General features: G+C 41.0%; 3 protein-coding genes across 6 annotated transcripts in view; 1 reads left to right on the top strand and 2 right to left on the bottom strand.

Moving 5' to 3' along the window:
* The window catches only part of LOC108035085 (uncharacterized), a 98,477-nt gene extending 90,861 nt beyond the window's left edge, over positions 1-7,616 (top strand). For all 3 annotated transcript variants that reach the window (XM_017110501.2, XM_050886444.1, XM_017110502.3), the window contains 2 exons: positions 2,494-3,122; positions 5,377-7,616. In XM_017110501.2, the coding sequence (XP_016965990.1) occupies positions 2,494-3,122; positions 5,377-6,274 (1,527 nt within the window). In that variant the 3' untranslated portion in view covers positions 6,275-7,616. The remainder of the gene's footprint in view (positions 1-2,493; positions 3,123-5,376) is intronic.
* A 2,280-nt stretch (positions 7,617-9,896) lies between these two features.
* Positions 9,897-11,557, bottom strand: LOC108034645 (kelch-like protein 41b). 2 transcript variants are annotated; one of them, XM_017109582.3, is made up of 4 exons: positions 11,467-11,557; positions 11,169-11,217; positions 10,678-11,113; positions 9,897-10,589 (listed from the first exon to the last, which is right to left on the bottom strand). In XM_017109582.3, the coding sequence occupies exons 2-4, from the start codon at positions 11,177-11,179 to the stop codon at positions 10,095-10,097; spliced, it is 942 nt and encodes a 313-aa protein (XP_016965071.1). In that variant the 5' UTR covers positions 11,180-11,217; positions 11,467-11,557; the 3' UTR covers positions 9,897-10,094. The 2 variants fall into 2 exon arrangements, with proteins under 2 accessions (XP_016965071.1, XP_043950865.1); XM_044094930.2 differs by having other exon boundaries at positions 11,169-11,214; positions 11,467-11,515.
* Positions 11,558-19,675: 8,118 nt separating this feature from the next.
* On the bottom strand, positions 19,676-20,962 carry LOC108034661 (uncharacterized). The gene is made up of 2 exons (XM_017109600.3): positions 20,839-20,962; positions 19,676-20,759 (listed from the first exon to the last, which is right to left on the bottom strand). Exon 2 carries the CDS (start codon positions 20,751-20,753, stop codon positions 19,746-19,748), a length of 1,008 nt encoding a protein of 335 aa, XP_016965089.1. The 5' UTR covers positions 20,754-20,759; positions 20,839-20,962; the 3' UTR covers positions 19,676-19,745.
* Between the last annotated feature and the right edge of the window lie 128 nt (positions 20,963-21,090).

Raw genomic sequence — 21,090 nt, 5'->3', positions numbered from 1 at the left:
GCCAAATCTGGTGCCCGGATTACAGCTTTAGCTCCCGCACTGCCGCCAACGAGATGACGATGATGCGACCTCCGTTGGCAAACAAACTTTCCCGCGTCACACCAAGCTGTCCCGGAAAAGCGCCCACCCCCACCCCGTTTGTCGCTTCAGGAAAAGCGGAAAAGTGCACTGTACAATGAAGCGCCTTTTAAGCAGCCAACGGTGGCTGCCGAAAAACTTCTTCCCTGATTTCTATTTTTTCGACACAGTCTAAAGTCTAGGGGAAAAAATTATGCAACTATGTGGGGAATGCAAGTGAGAGGGTGCCAGTGCGATGGCGGAAGCACGTAAAATATTTGCATTTTTATTAAAAATTGAATAAATTGAGATGAATATTTCTTTGGCTGCCGAAAAAAAAAAGTTCGCCCCTCCCCTCGTCATCTTGTTATCGTTTTATTACTTTCGCGGATCCGCGCAAAAGTTGGTCTGCTTTTTTTGCCAAAGTTAATTTCACTGTTGCCTGCTTTATGATGTTTGAAATTCATAATTAAAAAATAGTTGAAAATGTAGCAAGTGGTCAAGGCGCCACAGCATCCCTTTGTGGCCGCGTTATATTTCATTAAATTTATTTTATTATTTTTGCGAGCATTGAAGCAGTGCAAAAACAGAACTCTGCTTTCCATCACGCCCGTTGCGCATACGCCGTGTGTTGCAGATTTTCCAGCTAATTAGCCGCAGTCCGGGTGAGTCAAAGCTTTCGGAAAAACCCCGGGAAAACTCTGGGCAGCACTGTCTTTCGCAAAATTGCACAATTGGGCAGCATATTCCGCCCGAAAACATGGAATTTTATTAGTGAAAGAGAAAAAGACTTAAAAAAACTTTCAAGCTGAAATAGAAACTACTCATTAAAATTTGGCTTATAGCTGAAAAGAAATGTATACAAAATATATTAATAAATTGAGTAAACTGGAAATTAGGTCCCTTTTAAACCAACTTGTTTGGTGTTAAATTATGAATTATTCATTTGAAAACTGTTTCAGTAAAAATACGTAATTGAACTGCTAGGGGGCATAAATATTTAATAGCCCTTACAACTTGCAATGAAAAAAGATTTAACAAGTAAACAATAAAACAAGACAAGCCTTTAAAATAGGAAATTAATATTTGAGTACCTTTTTATTTTTAATGGAAAGAGAAAAACATCAGACAAAAACTTTCTCAAATCCTTAACGTGTGCTCAATTTATTTAATAAATCATCCGCAAATTGGTTTGTTTCATCTGAGGACAATGTTTCAAGTTTGTTTCCAATCTTATTTTGTGTCCCCATCTCAGAATTCCCTGGCTTGGGCTCCACTATGTGCGCATTTAGATTTGATTTGTACTTTGCACAGTTTTGGCATAATTCCTCAGGCAGTCGCAATATAAACAAATCATTGCCAGCCCCTGGCAAACTTTATGTCGCAACTTTCATACGACAAAGTTTCCCATTTTGTCCTCCTTTTTGGGGTGGGCAGTGCCCCATATGCCACGCCCACCCCCTCCTGGGATCGAGGTGGGTCGAAGAAGTTACATTGGTTTTTTGGACCTGGGGACACATGTGGCCCTAGTCCATGAATTATGACTGAGGCTTAATTATGTCGGGCCAAGATTAGCCTGGCAGCCATGATTCCGTCACTCGGAATGCCAAAAGGTTTTGGAGCAACGGGGGAAATGGTGGGTGGATGGGTGGCTGGGTGGCTGAGGTGGTTGGAACGCGGGCCATTATATTGATTCTGATATGGTTATTCGGTTCATTAAAAAGTTTCCCTGAGCATCGTGTTGATGTTTCATGCAAGTTATGAATATGGCAGAGCGCTCGAAGTTTCCTTCTTCGGCTGCAGTTTTAATTAGGGCACAAAATCAACGAAGAAACTTTGACGCACTTTTAATGAAGCAACTTTTCGACGAACGGTTGTATCACCCTGCAGTCAACGCCTCACCGCCCATTCACCCCTAACCCCTTCGCCCCGCCGAAGTTAAGCATTGTGTTCTCTGGATATGCGTCCTGGCTGCAAAGCAAACTTAACCGCCAAAGAAGCCGCGAATATATACTTCCCTAATACATTTAAAAGTAACAAAAAATTAATAAAAATATTGTATGTAAGTTAAAGATTGTCTATAATTTAATTTTAAAACCAATAAAAGGGCTATTTCAAAACTATTATATACCATTTATATTAAATGAAAGAGATGAAGTATATTTAAGAAATTTTTAAAACCTTAAAGGTAATAAAATAATGTTTGGTTTTTGGCTTACCTATATTAATAGAAATGATTAAAGATGGGGGAAGAACAGGAAAAAGTATAATAAGTCTCGGATAAAAAATATACAGTTTATAAAAAATAAAGTTACTTATACCAATAAATAAACAAGTACTGAAAGCATTTTTTTAAAGGTATGCGGCTAATAAAATATTTTAACCAGAAAGCTATTATTAAAATTTTTTATCAAGTTTATTTTTTTCTTATTTCAGACGACTGGTTTCGGTGGTCTGCCCGACGTCACCGAGCACTCGAACATCCGCCGCACACTGTCCCGCCAGAACTCGATCTCCAACAGCGATTCCGGCGGCGAGATAGCCAGCATCCAGAAGTCCAAGGTGAACTTTGGCAATCCTCTGGCCGGCGGCGTCGTCGTGGGCGGGGACATCGTGGGTCTGGACGCCAAGTCGCCCACCTCCCTCAATTCGGCGACGGGAGCCGGTGCCTCTGGAAAGGCGAAGGGCAAGGCGTCGAGGAAGGCGAACGCTGGGGCGGATGCCGGCCAGAAGGGCAGGAGGGGCTCCTGGCTGGTGGCCCTCACCCTGGTCAGCGCCATCTGCCTGCTGGCCATCGCCGCCACCCTGGCCTACCAGCACTTCCTCATGGCGCCCAGCCGCAATTCGCACGCCCAAAGACTGAGAATCGTCCGCCGAATCCTGCGCGAGGTGCCGCTGGTGGACGGGCACAACAATTACGCCTGGAACGTTCGCAAGTATGCCCACAGCAGCCTGGAGCTCCACCTCAGTCACGATGTGGACCACAAGTCGCTGTGGGCGCGGCCGGCGTGGGCGCAAACGGACATGGAGCGGCTCAAGCAGGGATTGGTCAGCGTCCAAGTGTGGTGAGTCCTAAAAAGTCCTAAGATTAAAAAGTCCTAGATAGTAAATTTAAATTTAAAAATTCTCTTTTTACTTTTTGAGAAGAAACCTTGTAAAAATCAAGATGAAAGAGATCTTGAATTTGGTTATAAGATAAAGCCATCCTATATAAATAAACAATTTTATGAATTTGGGTTTTCAAAAATATTGTATCCCGATTTTTGAATTTCGTAAGGTGAAAGTTGTTTTTTTTTCCAAGAAGAATGTATTCTTAGAAACCAAAAAATTAAATTATTTTAAGAACTTTCCATTATTACAATCGCAATAAAAATATCATTATCTGAATGATTCTATATGTCTTAATACAATAAATATAAAATTCAAAAAATACTAAATCCTTTTCCCCTTTTTTTATTTTTTACTCTAAAAAATACTCTTATTGGTCTCTTAAGAATCTCTTATAGCTGCACAACATGTCCATTAGTTAAAGGTATAATCATGTTGGCCATCACTGCCATGATTTAAATCCAATCGAGCCTATATTGATACTTAACTGAAATTACAACATTCAATGGGGCGTATACGCAATGAAAATTCGCCCACCAGCGGCCAAGTCATGAAAATTGAAAAGTCACATAAAACTGCAATCAGGCCGAGGCGACGTCCACCCGGGTCACAGATTTGACCCTCCACCGCCATGCATTCGAGTGCTGGCCAAAACATGGCAACATACAGCTCACGGGCCACGCCCACCCAGAGCCATGCGAATAGCCGCCCACTCCTGACCTCCGCCGGCCTGCCCCGCGCGGCAATAAAAAGCTGCCAACAATTTGACTGCAAAATAAAATTTGGCAACCGGCTGAATGCCCCAGGGCAAGCAGCCAACCTGTCTGCTGTAGGTCCTCCTCCTCAGCCTATCCCTAGACAAAATCCACATTGAGAGAAATTCCTTTCGAAATTGGTCCTCTAGGAATTATTTTAAGGTGTTCGGGGGATATAGAATAAACCTACTTCTAGAGAGTCAAAGCAGGATGTCTAAATAAACCAATTTGAAAGGTATATATTTTAAGAGATTAGATATAGGATGTTGAGATAGGTTTATTAAGAGGACAACTATTTTTCGACATATATTTTGTCAGGTATAACTTTCAGATTTTTAATTTCCATATTTATTAACTTTAAACACTTAGAAAAATTATTTGTACTTGCTTTGCTTTTTTGTATTGACTATTAAACATGATTTAACAAGCATTTTATTGTTATAATTCTAGAACCATAAATATTTTAAGACCATTAATCTTCCGTACACTTACATTTATGTGGTTTTTTCTGTGTAATATACACCCACTCCCAATTTTCGAATTTGGCTAGGGAAATAGGGGAGGACAACAATCTGACAGGCAGCAGACAGCTGCAGTTTGGGAAAAACGCTGATGGGCAATCGACTTGACTTCATTTGAGTAGGAGACTAGACCCCCATAAAAAAACCGCCGCTGCTGTGACCGCCAGATGGCGCAAGCGTAACTTTTCGCCAATTTCGCATTTCGATTCGCTGGACGCCTTGATGAACTTCGCTGGGAGTTTTGGGCCAAAACAGCAGGGCTTCTGCTTTCTGCGAAGTTTTGGATGCCCCCTGGCTCGCTTATTGCCATATTAAATGGCAACTAAAATGCAAAGTTCGACTAACCGCTTTGGCACTGTCAATTTGCATTCTTCCATAAAACGGCAATCGTGGGTCGTTAGGAGTTTTTCGTGCTGCTTTAAAGGGTATACATTTACCTCAATTAAAAGCGTAAGGGTTTAGAATAAATTTAAAGCTCAAGTAATTTTTTATTTTTTATGATGTTTTATGATTTAAGTGAATTGAATTCCAAAAAAAAAAAATAGCGCGAATTCTTTAGAACGAGAGGTAATAGATTCGCTCCGGTAATCATTAAAAACTTTCCACGAATTAATGAAAATATAATACAGAAAATAGACACATTTGCTATTTACTCAGAAATAAGACATATTTAGGATACTCTCGACTTTAATTTGTTTATAATTCAATTTAAAAAAAATGTATTAGGGAAATAAAAGCTATAAATAAGATTAAAATAAAATGTTAAGGTATATTTTTTTATTTATTTACCTATTATCATAGTTGCTAACATGTAAAAATTATACTAAAAGTAAAAATCACATATTTATTTGTACACCTCCACAAATATGTATTTTTGGCACCGTAACGCCTGTCAAAAGCCCGCTAACCTCCACACTTTCGCCGACCTTTTGCAGGTCAGCATATGTGCCGTGCGAGGCGCAGGGCTTGGACGCCGTCCAGTTGGCTCTGGAGCAGATCGACATCGTGCGGCGCCTGTCGGACATGTACGCCCGGGAGACGGTGCTGGCCACATCCTCGCAGGACATCGTGGAGGCCCATCGCCGGGGACTGCTGGCCTCGCTGATTGGCGTCGAAGGGGGTCACACCATAGGCTCCTCCCTGGGCGTCCTGCGATCCTTCTACTCCCTGGGCGCCCGATATCTCAGCCTGACCCATCGCTGCGACGTGTCGTGGGCAGGATCGAGTGCCTCGCCGGCGGAGCAGGGACTCACGCCCTTTGGCAAGGCCATTGTACGTGAGATGAACCGGCTGGGCATGATGATCGACCTGTCGCACAGCTCGGATGCCACCGCCAGGGATGTGCTGCAGGTGACCCGGGCTCCGGTCATCTTTTCGCACTCCGCCGCCCGCCAGCTGTGCAATTCGACGCGGAATGTTCCCGACGATATCCTGCGCTTGGTGGCCGAGAATGGGGGCCTGATCATGCTGAGCTTCGACTCCGAGGATGTGGCATGCGGACGGCAGGCACGCCTCCAGGATGTCATCGAGCACATCAAGTATGTGCGGGCCATCGCCGGCATCCAGCACATTGGCCTGGGAGCCGGTTACGATGGCATCGAGCTGCCGCCCCTGGGACTGGAGGATGTGTCCAAGTATCCGGAACTGCTCGCCGCTCTGCTAGAGGATCACAACTGGAGCGAGGAGGATGTTGCCATGCTGGCTGGCAGAAACTTCCTACGCATCATGGAGACGGTGGAGACGGTGCGTGACTACTGGAAGCGGGCGGCCATCCAGCCCATTGAGCAGACGGAGCCGCAGCCCAAGACGCAGTGCACCTACATGTCCTCGTGACCGCAGGCGCAGGCGGTCAGGCAGCGGCGGGATGAGCCGCTCATGGAGCGGGCCAATCGCACTACCGCCACCCTGGCGGGGGAGCACTTCTGGAATCGCGGCCCCGAGTCCAAGGACTCGGCCTCCAATCACTCCAGTTCTGCGGTCATCGCGGCCACGGCAACGAGTTTTACGGTCAGCGAACTGCTCCAGTAAAAAGGTTTGGATGGCAAGTCAGGGTGGGGGATTTCGGTTGGCGGTTCGGTTTGTAGGGTTTTTGGTTACCAGAGCGAGTAGTTGGGCAATGGAAGATGAGAAGGTTCCTTTAAACCAATTTTTAATTTGAATTGGATTTTAGCCGAAATATGTCATCTCCATATTTTAAAATGATCAAGTTAAATTAAGTTAATAAATTAAAAACAAATCCTACAAAAGCAAAACTAATTTCAAAACAATCTTTTTTTTCCCAAGGTGTTTGAAAAATATTAATTGAATTAATACTACGAGTATGAAAACTTCTTGTGTGGCAAATATTGGAAGATATTTTTAAATATTTAATAAACCATTTAAAATGTACATATATGTATGTATTTGCTACTGAGTAACCTTGAGTTCGTCAGATCCTTGCCATTACTCGCTCTTCACACCGAAAAAAGGACATACTCTCGTGGCGACCCTCGTGAATAATTAGTGTGTACTCGTAATTTACTTCCATAGGATGCATTGATAGGCGTATGAATAAATAATAATAATAAATGTACTAGTACTTAGCCCATAATTGTTTGCAGCTATACATATTGGTGTTGTGGCACTGCATAATTAATGCCCAGGGCGGATACTTATCGATGTTGCTGTGCCACGGGGCGTATGCGCTACGTGGCAAGCCGAACCGCAAACCGAAATATTTCTTGGCTTGTCTGCGACTGTATTATACATACATCCATATATGTAGGGCACCCATCAACGATTCACGCTAATTATCGCAATTAAGCGCAATATATTTAATCACGAGCATCACACAGACACAGCCGAATATAAATCATCAAAACGAATTAATTGCAGCAGATTTCCCACAGTCAGTTGGCCTTAATGCCCAGGATCGAAAGTCAGAAGCAAAAAAGGCGATTTTCCACCCTGACTGCCTGTGAATCCATCTTAATTTCTGCACTAGGTTAGTTCGAAACGAGGAATCCAAATCAAAAACAAAAACGCAATGTTGTTCGTGTATGCATAGCCACTACAGATATACCACACTCACCAAAACTGACATAAAAGTAAGCTTCGGTAGAAGCAATGCGTATAATCGAGTAGGGGCACGCATTTCCATAAAAATAAATCGGAATAAAGAGAATATATACCAACAGTCTGTTTTTCATTCGTTCGCGGGGGGGTTTTCACCCAATCTGGGAGCAGAATAAATTAAAACGCTTTTTGAGCTGTGTATGATGGAACAACCTTACACTCGAAACAGAACTGAACTCTGCCTATATCAGGTACCTAAAGTCTGTTTTCATTCATATTCTGGTGAGTTTTTCTCCAGAATAAATTTAAGCTATTAATCAGCTTTGTATTAGATCAAAGTTCGGAACAGCCTTGAACTTTCCCTATATCAGGTATGTTCCGATTTTAGAACTCTTCAATAAAATATTTGCTGACTAAATAACCTTCTTTTAACCGAATCAATCAATGCATGGAACACTTTAGTTTTTTATGATTACTTCACATCCAGAATGGTAACTTAGTGCCGGAGTGTCGGCCCCAGCTTAGTTATACAGAAATCCGCCGTACACACGCGAATTCCCATATAATCGCCGAGTCTGGGGACATAAAAAACGTTAAGTGGTCGTAAATCAAAATTGTGCAAGAATGGGAAAGTTCGCAAAGTTCTTCCTTTACTACTTGGCGACGACACGGAGTCCCTTCGCCGCCCATTCGGTCTTATTGTCCTCTCCCCGGTATTTATTTCCACATGCTCTTAGGAACTCCCAGTAGATCCGGAAATTGGCGGCGGGAGCAGCTCGGGCGGAGCATCCTCGCTGTGGGCCCATCGCAATCCAATTTCGTGCATTTGCAGTCCATTGAGTTTTACTTAAATTTTAATGAAACTAAGCGGTCGACATCCCAAAGATTCTTTTTGGGGGGCCAGACATCGGCACCCCCCACTTTGTTTGTCGGCTAGCGACGCCGTCAGTTTTAATATCAGCATTTTTTCTCTTAATTTTTCTTCTTTTTTTGTTCACAAGTCTCTGTTTTGATTGCTTTCGCCCGCCTGGGGACTCTGAAAAAGCTTTTGTTCAATTTTGTTTATTTTGCGAGGACTTAATAGAGTCACTAATTGTTGTGTACAGGGCAGGGACTGACAGACAAAGCTTTGCCGAGCCAGCAAGAATCTCCACAAAATCAGCGAATATTGTCTTGGGATAATGTTTACAAATGCTAAACGGTAAGTCTGCATAGGAATATGCATATCTTAGAGGCCGGCTATCTCTTATAAGAGGTGATTTTATTTGTTACTACTATAGCTTTTAGTTACTAATGGTCACTAGATCTAGAGGTAATTAAGGCTTCAGTTAGTTGATATTTCTTAAAACGCGAAGTCTTCCCTTCATCCTATATCAAATACTTTTAAAAATATGATTAAATTAAGTCTTTTATGCAGTTTTAATGCTGCAATTAGCCATCCTAGCCTAGGTTTTTAAAATACCACAGGTATAAAGAAAAACCATCTTAACAACCATCTTACTCCATTATTCTTTGAAAATCCCTTGATTTTCAAAAGCGTGTTGCTTCTTAAGCAGGAACATAAAGACAAACTTAAAATAAGATAACGTGTAGAAAATGTATACCAAAAAAAATTTAAAATACAAATAATTTGAATTAATTTTGACCAATCTTAACTCCACAGCGGTGGGAAAGAACACGCGCTTTTCAGACGACCCAATTTAGCGTTAAGGGTTCGGAGCCTTCGGACATCATCATAACTTCGTTTACGGTTACACTGGCCGTTAAAAGTAATTACCCAATTTCACGGACACCTCAACGTAAACAGCCAGGACAATCCAGTGGAGGATGGGCGGTTGTTAAGGGGCATCGAGGGTCCCGAGGCGAAAATTAAGAACTGGCCGTTAACGAGACGAGTGGCTTGGCATGGCATGGCATCGCATTCTCATTAACACGCCAGTCCGGTTTCAATTTCCCGCTTAATTTTTCTTTTCATTATAAATGGCCCTCTGCATGGCCGGCAAAGCCAGTGCCAGAAGATTGTGCCACCAACTCCGGAGTCCGGACCCACGAGGCAGAAAGCCATAAACAATGCGCTCCGACAACTGCGACGAGTTGATGGACAAAATAATGCCTGATGACATTTATAATGAGCAAAATGTTGTTGCTCCCCGCCCCTGTTGTTGCTGTGCGGCTGTTGATAAGTGGAAATTCGCTTCATGTGGCCGAAATTCGCGCTTCATAGCATAATAAATCTGAGCACTCCACTACTCCGCACCACTGCACCACCATTTAGCAGCCCAAAAAAGCTCTATTGTTATTTAAAGGCATTATTACTGACGCCTGGATGGCAGATTAAATATCTGACAGACAGTGGCGGACCAAAAAGATCCAGTGTAAATAAACAGAAATGCAGCTTGAATATTTTTTAACTGTTTTTAAATCTCTTTCGTATGCAATATTCAAATCTTTATTTACGCAAAATACTCAACATAGGAAATAAAAGACCTTATACTTTGTATCATCTTAATTATAGATCAATGTTTCTGATTCTGGAAAATATGTTTATACCATTCAGTTTTAAGACAGAAATTTTTTATAATATGAAAAAATATGTCGCTTATTTAGTTAGGTATAGTTTTTCGTATTTTTCCTTATAATTCAACAAAGTGGACTTGCCAATTGTTCTGTAGAATTCATTTTTAGTCATTTGGTCGAATTTTATGTACCCCAGTAGTCTTTTAATGTATTTACGGTGTATGAGTTTAATTTTACTATCCACATCGTTATCTTTGGGGACCAAATCTGTCTCTCCATCCGCTTCGTCATCTTTATCTTCTTTATCCTCACTGTCCTGAAAAGTGGGTTTAGGTATTACCAAGTCACCGTCAACACTATCACTTCCATCGTTCTTTTCGTCGACGACAACCGGTGAAGACTCGTCATCCTCCTGGTTAATTAATCCGTTTACGGTCATGTAAGACTGGATCATCTTGAACCGCTCGATCTCGGCCAACACGCCCCCGGTAATGATGATGTACTGCTCAAAGGCATCAGAGGTCAGAAGCAGTGCATCGTAGCAGTTCATGGTGGCTCCAAAACGGTTCTTCAAGTTCTTGGGGTATAAAAAGAGAGGTCAACAGTCTATCGAAACTCAAGATAGTCACTCATAAATAATAGTAACTAACTTTTAACAAACTCACTAGGGTAGAAGTTCTGATGAGAATTTTGTTGTTTAAATTGTGGGCGTACTGGAAAAGCTCGACCAGCTCGGTGATGACCATACTGGGCGCTTTGTCACTGAGGATCTCCACACAATCGGAGACCAGCGAGGTCACAAGCCAAGTGGATCCGCACCTAAGTAGATCCATTATTAGCAAGATTGGCTTCTTCGCCAGGTTCTCCTTGTTGTAGGTATACACATAGGCAAGGAACTCGGCGAACGTTTCCGGTTCTACCTCGGTCAGGCGGAATTCGCCCGACTTGGATTCTTGGAAATCACTGAGGAACATGCGCTCAAAGAACTCCGATGCACTGGACAAAATGACTTTGTGCGAATCGAACGACTTTTTTCCCACCAATATGCGACAGTCGCTAAATTTCTTGTTCTCCAAGAGATTTGAAAACACCGGTTGTAGCCTAGAAAGTGAAATCGATTTGGCAAAAATTCTAAACTCCGTATGTAATAACTCACCATTTCTCCATGTTAGTTTTTTTCGCTTTAGCAAGTTGTGATGAAACTGCTGAAAAAAAAAAGAAATATTTCACGCTTTCAATGCTTTTTGTAGACAACTATGTAAGTATTTTTGTATTTCGCCCCCGTCTCTGAGAATGATAAACTTGGATCCGCAGACTTTATGTTTGCATTATCTTAATTTGCGTTTGTATGCATGCATTTACGTATTATCTTCTCTTTTGGTATCGTATTTCGCCTATAAAGCCTATTTTATTCAAGTCTTTTTTCTGGGAACCCCCTTTTTTATCAAACTCACCAAATCAGAACAGAAGCAAAAGTCGACCCTCCGATTCACTGGAACTTTGCAAAGTGAAGGAATTTTAAGATTTCAAGTCGGAGATGGAATTAAAGTCAGTTCTGCAATCGATGTTGTATCATTTATCGATGATTTTCTCTACCATCGAAAATCATTGTTATACATATTTGTTTTATGATTAATATTGTTATACTGTCATACTTCTAACTTAAACTTACTTCTTGTACATTTTGGCATCAGTGGAAAGATAATTTTAATGCCTACTAACTAATAGTAACTAAAAAAATCACTTTGCTTATATTTTTTTATAATTTTTGAAAATATTTAGAAAAAGGGCAATTTTTTCTTTTTTGTTCCCATTTTTTTTCGAAATTTTCACCTTCAAAAAATCATAAACAATATAGGCAATACTCTTAGTTTTGTTTGGAGAAACTTATTGCATCAAAAGATTTAAGTTCTTAACAAAAAGGAGGAAAGCTTTGATATCATTTTAATGGTTCCGAATCATTTTAATGGTTTGTTTATTCAGTCAGGCACTGTGCCATTGGAGTAATATTTTTTATAGAAAGTGGATAGGTTCATGTACATTTTGGGGCTATAAAACATTATATTCGAAGCAAAGTTCCATCTCAAGCTGGACTTTTGGTCATTAATACATGTAAGTTTACGATATTGCGACCAATGGAACCACGTCCAATCGCCACTGTGAAATGCTAAACGAGTGATGACTCCTTGGTCAGCTCAAATGTAAATTATCACGAAATCTGTTTGCTCGGTCGGAGCTCCGTAGTCCACACTCCATGGTGTGTCAAAGACATCAATTCGTAGTGTGTCCGGGCAAATCCGCTGGTAAATGGATGTGGCTCCGGGCCGAGAGTGCTCAACAATTGACATTGACCGACTCCATTGATGGGCGCTCACCGCCCACCCACCCATCCGTAAGTAATTAGGAAATTTGCAAAATTTGCCATTGGCCATTGGCCGGACGTGGATCTGGCGATGTCCTGCTCGTTGAAAACCGCATTATGCACACAAACGAATCTCATTTCCCATCGAGCACTTGGCCATCGACTGTGTTTGCCAGACAAATATCAGTTAATTATTACACATCCACATCTCGTCCTTAATCCATTTATAATAATTCATCTTGGTCAGCCATTGCACACTTGGCACTCGGTATTGATATTTGCCCATGGACTCTGATATTTACCCAAAGCATTTGGGTGTAGGATTACCAATGATGTACATTTGTGTAATTGGCAGCCTGGCAAGTAAATTGCATATTTCGGAATTGCATTTGTTTGTGAATTTATGGATTGCCCTTTTTCCCTTTTTTAGAAAGCGGTAATTACTTAAATATTAGAAATAAATATTAGAAACAGTAAGCAAGGAGTATTTTTAGGTGGGAATGTTTAGAAGCATGTCAAATAGTTCACCACATCATTATGATGATATGTATTAAACATATACATTTTGAGTTTATTGGAATATTTTACAATATCCATAGGGTTATTTCTGCCGCCCTATTTAAGGATATATCTGCATTAAAGAAGTATCATAGAAAACCGCAATACTATCAATATATATTGAGGACTGGCAATAGTTTATGGGCATTTGTACTTCCAGTGCCCCAATGTTTTTGGCCCTGCGTGTGCGTACAACTTGAAATTGATTTACCTTTGCTGCAGGCCAATTTGGCCCGCTCATTTGGCCAGCTCACGACTTTGGCCAACACAGCCCGGCAAAACACGCTCGTAATTAAGCGCTGCTGTGTCCCCGGAGTGTAGTTAATGTTGTGGTGCCATAAATTTGACCTTTGCCCGTGTTCCGATGTCTGTGAACCCGGTTATTTACGGCCGGAAGCTGCATTTGTCAGGTGAGAGGGAGTTCCGTGGGTTGAGGGGCGTTTTCTTATTCAATTTGGCAAACACTTGGCAGCTTTTGGCCCATTGAACTTCAGTTTGCACTGAAGACAGCAGTGTCAAATAGCTTAGTTGGTAAGTTGGTAAGTAATAGTAGATTTTAATACCCCATAGAGTCAATCAGCCCATAGTACATTACCCGAAATTCACATAATTTCAAAGCCCTTCCTCGGGTTGCTTTGACTGCGCCCTTGGACATAATGGAGCAATCAAACTGAGCGACTTATGCCAATTTGGTCCTGGTTGCCATTGGAGCCTGGCTGTTTTCATGGTAATTTGCCTGCGACTAAGGACTTTAAAGCTGCGCACTTAAACACTTTCGTCGTTTCGAGGGGCGGAAAGAGATGACATGGTGAAAAAAGGATTTTCAGTGGGGAAACTATCAACAAGTTTTTGTTGCTTTTCCACCTGCAATGTGCATTCGCCAAGGAAACTGCGCCTGCGCGTCGAAGGAAACGCTACAAAGATGCGACAGGAGCCTCCCATCATCAACATGTAAGCAATGCCGCATGTACAGAGAGAAAATATATTTGAGGTAATATTTAAAGCCTTTTTAAGCAGTCATTTATAATTACCTTTTGAACCATCCATTTCGAGGTAATTTTATGAACCCATATACCATTGAACAAAAGAAGCATTCTTATAAGCCTTATTTCTGAAATGTATACATTTATTAGTATTTTAATGGAAAACCTATGAAATAAATAATATAATATATTACATAACCTATCTTCAGGTGTTCATTTATATACTTTTCACACTAATTTTAAAGAAAAGACATCACTTATAGGAGAAGCATTATTTTAGGCATGTATATATTTAAATGATGATAATAGTAAAAAATATTATTCTTTTTAATTATTTTTTATTATTTATTAAGATAATAATAAAATACAATATTTAGTTATTTATTATATATTTTAATAAAACTATAACCCTATTTTCCCCTGTTCACATATGTGCAGCTGTCTAGCTGTCGGCTTGTCCATCTGCCTGGTCGTTACATCGTGAAATATGACAATCTACGGCAAAGTTAAAATGTAGGTGGAAGGAAGCCGGGCTGGAGTACTCCGGCACTCAGGTGTGCACGTTTATGGACAACATAATGGCGGAATCGAGTTGGGCGAAACATAACACCCACGGGGAAAAAGGATAGAGACATACACACAAAGGTGCGAGACGAGCTCATGCAAATATTCATAAGGAAAATATTAAAAATGAATTACCAACTCTGACATGAGCAAACTCCCAGAAACACGTCGCGAAGTTGGGAGCCACCCACATGCACCCCTCCAATCCCATCCAGGAGTGCTCCATGGGTGGTAAAGTTAGTATGTTTATGTAGCGTACGACAGCACTGGCACTTATGCAAACCCGAACCCAGAGTTGCTTGCATCTAATTCTCTGCCAGTTAACCCTTTTTTCACATTTATCTTTAAATTATTGTACACCAGATTTTGCACTGCACTTTCTTTCCTTTTTTCAAAGCGAGAGGTGGTTGTTTACTAGTTTTCTCGACCGACATCGCATTACTAACATCCCATAACTAAAATTTGTACACACTTTATCCTGTAACTGGTACCTTGCTTGATAAAATATGCGTTTCATAATTTAAAATAGTTGCCAAATATTTGTATTATTTACTCCATTAAAAGCAATCAAGCTGAGCTGCAAATTAAAATGATGAATTTGTGTAACAACAAAAATGGTGTATATTTTTGGAATTTAAAGCACTCCCCGACTGAGCCACAAATGGATTCCGATTTTTTATCTGCCAGAAGCTTTGCATTTTCAATTAGGCGAACATCAATGAGTTCCCACAAAGCGGAGGACACGGGCAGGCGCAAATTCAAAAACTCATCCGCGTGAAGTCGGTTAATTTGCTCATCTTCTCCTGGACGCGTTCGTGCACTCGCGGCGCATCCGGCGGAATCCTGTACGGCCGTAGTCGATGTGCCGTAGTCCTTGTTCCCTGTGCCTTCGTTTGCCGTTCATGCATGACCACGCCAGTGCTTTCGCTCCCAATCGCTTTCACAGCCGCCATCGCACAGTGGGACCAACGTTTTGTTCAAAGGTTTAAAAAAAATTAGAGATTTATAAATCCGAATATTCGAATCCAAATTTCAATTAGTAGTTTAAAAAGTATGTTAAGTATACCCTTAAGAAAACCAAAGCTGAAGAACTAAAAGTATTTTACTAATTTAACAAGGTTTGTATTTCATAATTACAATATTTTTTTTTATTTTGGTTATTGTTCTATTTGGGTTACAAATATTCTATAATTTGTTATATACTTTTATAAAGAGCATTTAGAAAATATAAATTTAAATTGATATAAATTTAAAAAAAATCTTAAATAAAAATGTATAACCTCAAAATATAACATATATATAATTTGTCTTTGAAATTAATAGTTTGACTTTATTTTTTTATAGTGTTGAATGCCAATGCTTAAGTAAAAGGCATAAGTGAGCAACAGAAATTTTATATATTTTTCCAACAAGTCAAATAATTTGTATTTACCAAAGAATCGAGATCCCTTGAACCACTGTGGCACCGCTTACATTTCCGCTTCCTTCTTTAGTAACTCGATGTCGCCTTTGGGGGTCCTTGGAGTCCGGAAAAAGCAACATTTTCGATTCGATTTTTTGCCAATTGCCCGAGACTCTGTCCTGTCGGCATATGACGAATACGTTCTGTACGTGCCGCCAACGTTACTCATACGCAACGTGGAACTCAGCCGACGTCGCACAGCTCCCACATCCGCGAAATATGTATTTTGAACTCGCCGAGCGTGGTGCGTGGAGCATAGAGCGTAGAGCGACGAGCCCCTTTCGAGATCCCTGGGCGGTATTTGTTTTTCGCTTTTGCATATTTTGCGGGCAATTTGGGTAAAAGGATTTCCGAACTCTGCTACGCCGTCTCGACTTTGCGGCTTTCCCTTTTCCCCTCAGCTCGGCACCCATTTTCCACAGCACCCCGGCAAATCGCTCACGTAAAATATGCATGCGTTTCCTCGGCGGTTTTCGCTCTCAAGTGCCTGCAATTCAATTACATTTCGATTGATTTTCGTGTTTGGCCCCGGATCGAGGAGGAACCTCTTGGTCTGGTTATGCATGGAGCGTGTTTTTGGGCGATTTACGAGCGTGAACCGGCATTTTCCGGAAGTGGGGTTCGGCTACACTACGAAAAAATAATATTTGTAATATTTAATATTGTGTAAGGAAAGTTGCAAAGGGCCGCCCGATAATAATTTAAAGCTCTTTGGTTTTAATAAAAGTATTTACTAGTTTTAGGCAATTTAATTTTTTTCCATATAACTGCAGCTTTACCAACGGATTCAAAGAACTTTGTAATACAAGGTCTTTTCCCCTTAGTTATATATTTAAACAATCCTTTGTTTTATTTTCTTATGGGTTAAACTACAATATCTTTTTATTTGCTTAGTTTGTTTACTTCTATTTTGCTGACTTAAATAAGAAACGATGAAATTCTTCCTTTCGCATTTACTCGTATCAATGTTTTTATTGCAGATGGCGAGACAGTTGAAATGAAAAGCTGAAATCAGTGATACCCAAAGCAAAAAAGCCATTGCAATCGCAGAGATACACAGATGCAGATACGCCAATAAAAGTACACAGATATATGTATAATATATAAGGGGTTTGGTACGTAGTCACTTATGTTGGCCTTGGCATATTGCTCCCTTTAAACAAAAAAATAAATCGAGCAGCATGCCGAAAACATATAAAATTAAATGGGGCAAACGAAAGTCGAAATTCCCCCGGGAGTGGGCCATTTGTCGAGCGAAGGGCAGATCAGTAAAAAATGTGGATAAATGAGCCGAGATTCTGGTGAAGTACTTCTCCACATTCCAATTTTCATTTAAACCATTGCTAGTCCTTATGATCAACCATCACAGCCTTAAAAAACCCTATAATCGATGCTGAGAATCCCAGGGTGCCTTTTCATTCAAATGAATTTATTCATTTTAATCAATTTCCTCTGCCATGGCAGTTAAACATCGTAGGCTACCCAACCGTATTGATGCCTCAATTATCTAAATGACTAGGGCGCACATAAATACCGAAGCTAAATATCATATAACCTTCTTAAAATGAGTCATTTGTATCTTTGCTCATTATAGCAAAGACAAGTGTGATGCAAGGTACAAGGAATCAATTAAATTTTGAGAAATCGAATCGTTAGGGAGCCCAAGGCCATGTTAGCACATCCGTGCGTTCCGTTAAGAGTCCTCCAAAATACGCCCACGGGAGCCATTCGCCTTCGAAATGGCCCAACCCCAAACCCAATCGCCGGTTTGTCTTCTTTAAAGTACTCCACGTTCTTGCACTGCGGTCTGGGACTCCACCTCAGCCATTTCTATTTGGGTAGATATAGGGTGAAGCATTCGGTGGGAAAATGGGGGAAGGCAGTTTTGCATCGTGAATATGTATAGACAGACAATCTCGGTGCATCCAAATAAAATACATTTTTCCGTATTTCCAGTAGCTTTCCCAACGGGACCCCAAAACTGGACTTTTAGATTCCATAACTTGAATTAATAAGGTCAGATTTTGACGTGGGATACCTCTATGAGTTTGTGGTTGAATTCTCTAAAAATCTACATTAAAATAATACTTTTAAACGATGCTTCAATTTTTGGACCACTTTAATGTTCTATTTTTCTGAACTTTGAATGGCTTTCAGAATGGGTCCCCAAAAATGCTCTTCTAGATTCCATAACTTCAGTTATTTAGATCCGATTTAGACGTGGCTTACATTTTTAATTTTGTGGTTGAATTCTCTAAAAATCTACATTAAAAAATTTATTTTCATGTTCGATTTTTCCTTAATTCCATTGGCCTGCAAAATGGGACCCCAAAAACTGAACTTCTGGATTCCATAACTAGGGTTATTGAATACCGATTTTGACGTGTGATACCTCTATGAGTTTGTGGTTGAATTCTCTAATAAACTTCGCTAAAATTAATCTTTTTTTCGAGTACCAAAATTTTAGCCCATTTTCTTGTTGGATTTTTTCGTAAATCCACTTGCCTGGAGAATGGGACCCCAAAAACTGCGTTTCGAGATTCCATAACTTCAGTTAAATAGGTCAGATTTTGACGTGCGATACCTTTATGAATTTGTGGTTGTATTTTCTAACATTAAACGTTTAAATATATCTTTTAAAAAGAGGTTCAATTTTTAACCCATTATCATGTCCAATTTTTTCGAATTTCAAGTAGCTTTTACTGTGGGACCCTAAATCTGCACATTTGAATTCCATAACTTGAGTTTGTTTAGTCAGATTTTGACGTGGGATCCCTTTATGATTTTGTGTTTGAATTCTCTAATGTTCTACGTTATATTTTTCCTTATTTTCAATGTCTTCCAGAAAAAGAACCCATGCGATGCCATTACCATTTCCATTCCTTTAATAATCATGTGACTTTTTTAAGGCACAGTACATACATAAAATACAGATAAATCATGCCTGTTACCGGAGAAGCGTTTCAGAACTCTAAAATCGGGCTGAAAGGAAGCTGCGGATGACAGTCAAAGGGCTCGGAAGGGCAGATAAGCGGTCATAAGATTATTTTTACTAGTGACCCGATGACCATAAAAACGAACGCCCGCAGCCGCGACTCTGCGGTGGAAAACACTCGCTCATGCGGAGAGAACATCCACATCCTGCATCGGATCCGGAGTAGGAAGTCCCAAGTCCTGGCTGTCCACCAATTTGCTTTGTTGTCGCCCCCCGTCTGCCTTTTTATGAACTGCGAACTTACATATCTTCCGCCTTCGCCCTTTTTCTGCACTTTCGTTGATTTCGGCATCGACGGAGGTTGAACTTCCCGGCGATGATAAAAACGAGGCCGTGACCATAAAAATTTACGGGCTCCTTAGGATGGCGGGTGGGTGGTACCTCCAAGCAGCGCCATATATTGTTGTACACTTGAAATTAATGCCTGATTGACACGGAAATTACAAAATTTAGAGTTTTACATGCCCGTGAATGGGACCTACTCTTGGGTATACTTAAAATGGTTTAAAATGACACATCCAACGGTTTACTTTAACCAATAAAATAGTATTAAGATGATTGGACAAAAGAGCAAATATTTTAGTGATAAATAGTAATTTCTTACAAAATAAAAAAATATGTATTTTATAAATGAAATTAATACTTTATTTAGCACAAACTTTTATAAAACAAGATACTATTTTATTTATCAGTTTGTATCAATTTCAAGCTTAAAAAATACAAACAATTAAAATGATTTGTTTTACATTTTAATACAGGAATAGTCATAAGTGTAAAATTATATTAAAAATCGTTTCGATACTTTCCTTTCAGACACCACCAGCTGACCAACCAGATTGCTGGCCTGGTGCCAATAATTTGGATCTTATGCGCTCCATGCAGGTTCCCTCAAGGCAAACATCCATGGACATTGGCATAGCCTCCACTTCGGCTCTCTTCTCCCGATTCGGCAGAGCCTTGAACTTCATATCGATGGTTTCGCCACTCAGTGGATCATCGCTGGACTTGGCAATTGAACGTAGTACCTCACTAACCTTGCGCATACGCATGGGAGGATTATCTGTGGGTGGTTCGGGATCGGGAAGTGGTGGCTCCTCAGCGATTTCCCTCGCCATTTTGGAGAATCTAGTGTAAAGCTTGTACTGATTGAGGTCAAAGGCCTTGCCATGATTGGAGTACTGCTTGAGGGTCTTCCTCCTGAGCTTTTTGCGTTCGGCGGAGTCCCGAGTTGTGGCACCCACGGCCACCAGGGCGACGTGGCTCTCGCTGTGCTCCAAGTGGAAGCCGTCGCTCTGGCAGCTGCTAATCACAGCCCGCACCACATCGCTGCAATCCACTCGACGCCCCAGAAGATTGGTCAGTCCAGAGGCAATCTTCTGGATATTCGGGGGCTCAAAGACAGCTCTGGCCAGCGGCGTCAGCAGAATTTTGTCCCGCGGATTGTGATACTCCGGCAACAGAGCACAGAGCTTCTTAATCGCCAGCAAACCCGCCTGCTTGAGGGTCAGATAAAGCTTTCCGCCACCGAGGCGCGGCTGTCCGGCGATAGGTTTCTGGAACGTATACGTGTAGATGTAGACACTGCCGCCTCCATTGAAGACCAGGCGCCACATTTGATCCCTGCCACTTTGCTTCAGCTGCCGCATCGTGGGACCCAACTCGAAAATCACCCGGTTGGCGAAATCCAGGCTCTCCATCTTGACCGCTCCGGTTCCGAGGGCGGGAACATCTCGAAAGTCTGGACATATCTCGGCAAAGGTCTCGCACAGTATCTTGAAGTCGAATTCTTTGGCACGCCCTTGGGATCCGCTAGCCATTGTTATCTAGGAATAAACAAATGATATAGTTTTATTATGGGATTTCTTATTTCTGTAGTTTAAAATAAATTGAAATCATACATACTTTTATGAAAGGCGTCTATGTGCAGAGGTTCGGTTTAAAATTTCAAGTAAACAATTGAAAACTGCGCAGCTCTGCGTTTTTTATTTGCTCCTCCGAATCGTTTCGCTCTCGAGGAAAATCTGATTGCAACTGACTGGACGGCCTACAACGGAATTTGATATTCTTATGGAAACTGATCGAGAAAGCAATCGAAAAGTAGCTTTTTCTTCGTAGCTTTTTCTTCGATAATTGTGATGGAATAGGTCTTTAAAT

The sequence above is a fragment of the Drosophila biarmipes genome, chromosome 3L (genome assembly GCF_025231255.1).
Source record: "Drosophila biarmipes strain raj3 chromosome 3L, RU_DBia_V1.1, whole genome shotgun sequence".
NCBI classification, from domain to species: domain Eukaryota; kingdom Metazoa; phylum Arthropoda; class Insecta; order Diptera; family Drosophilidae; genus Drosophila; species Drosophila biarmipes.
Note: the sequence above shows the minus strand (reverse complement) of the source record. Positions and strands in the feature narration are given on the sequence as shown.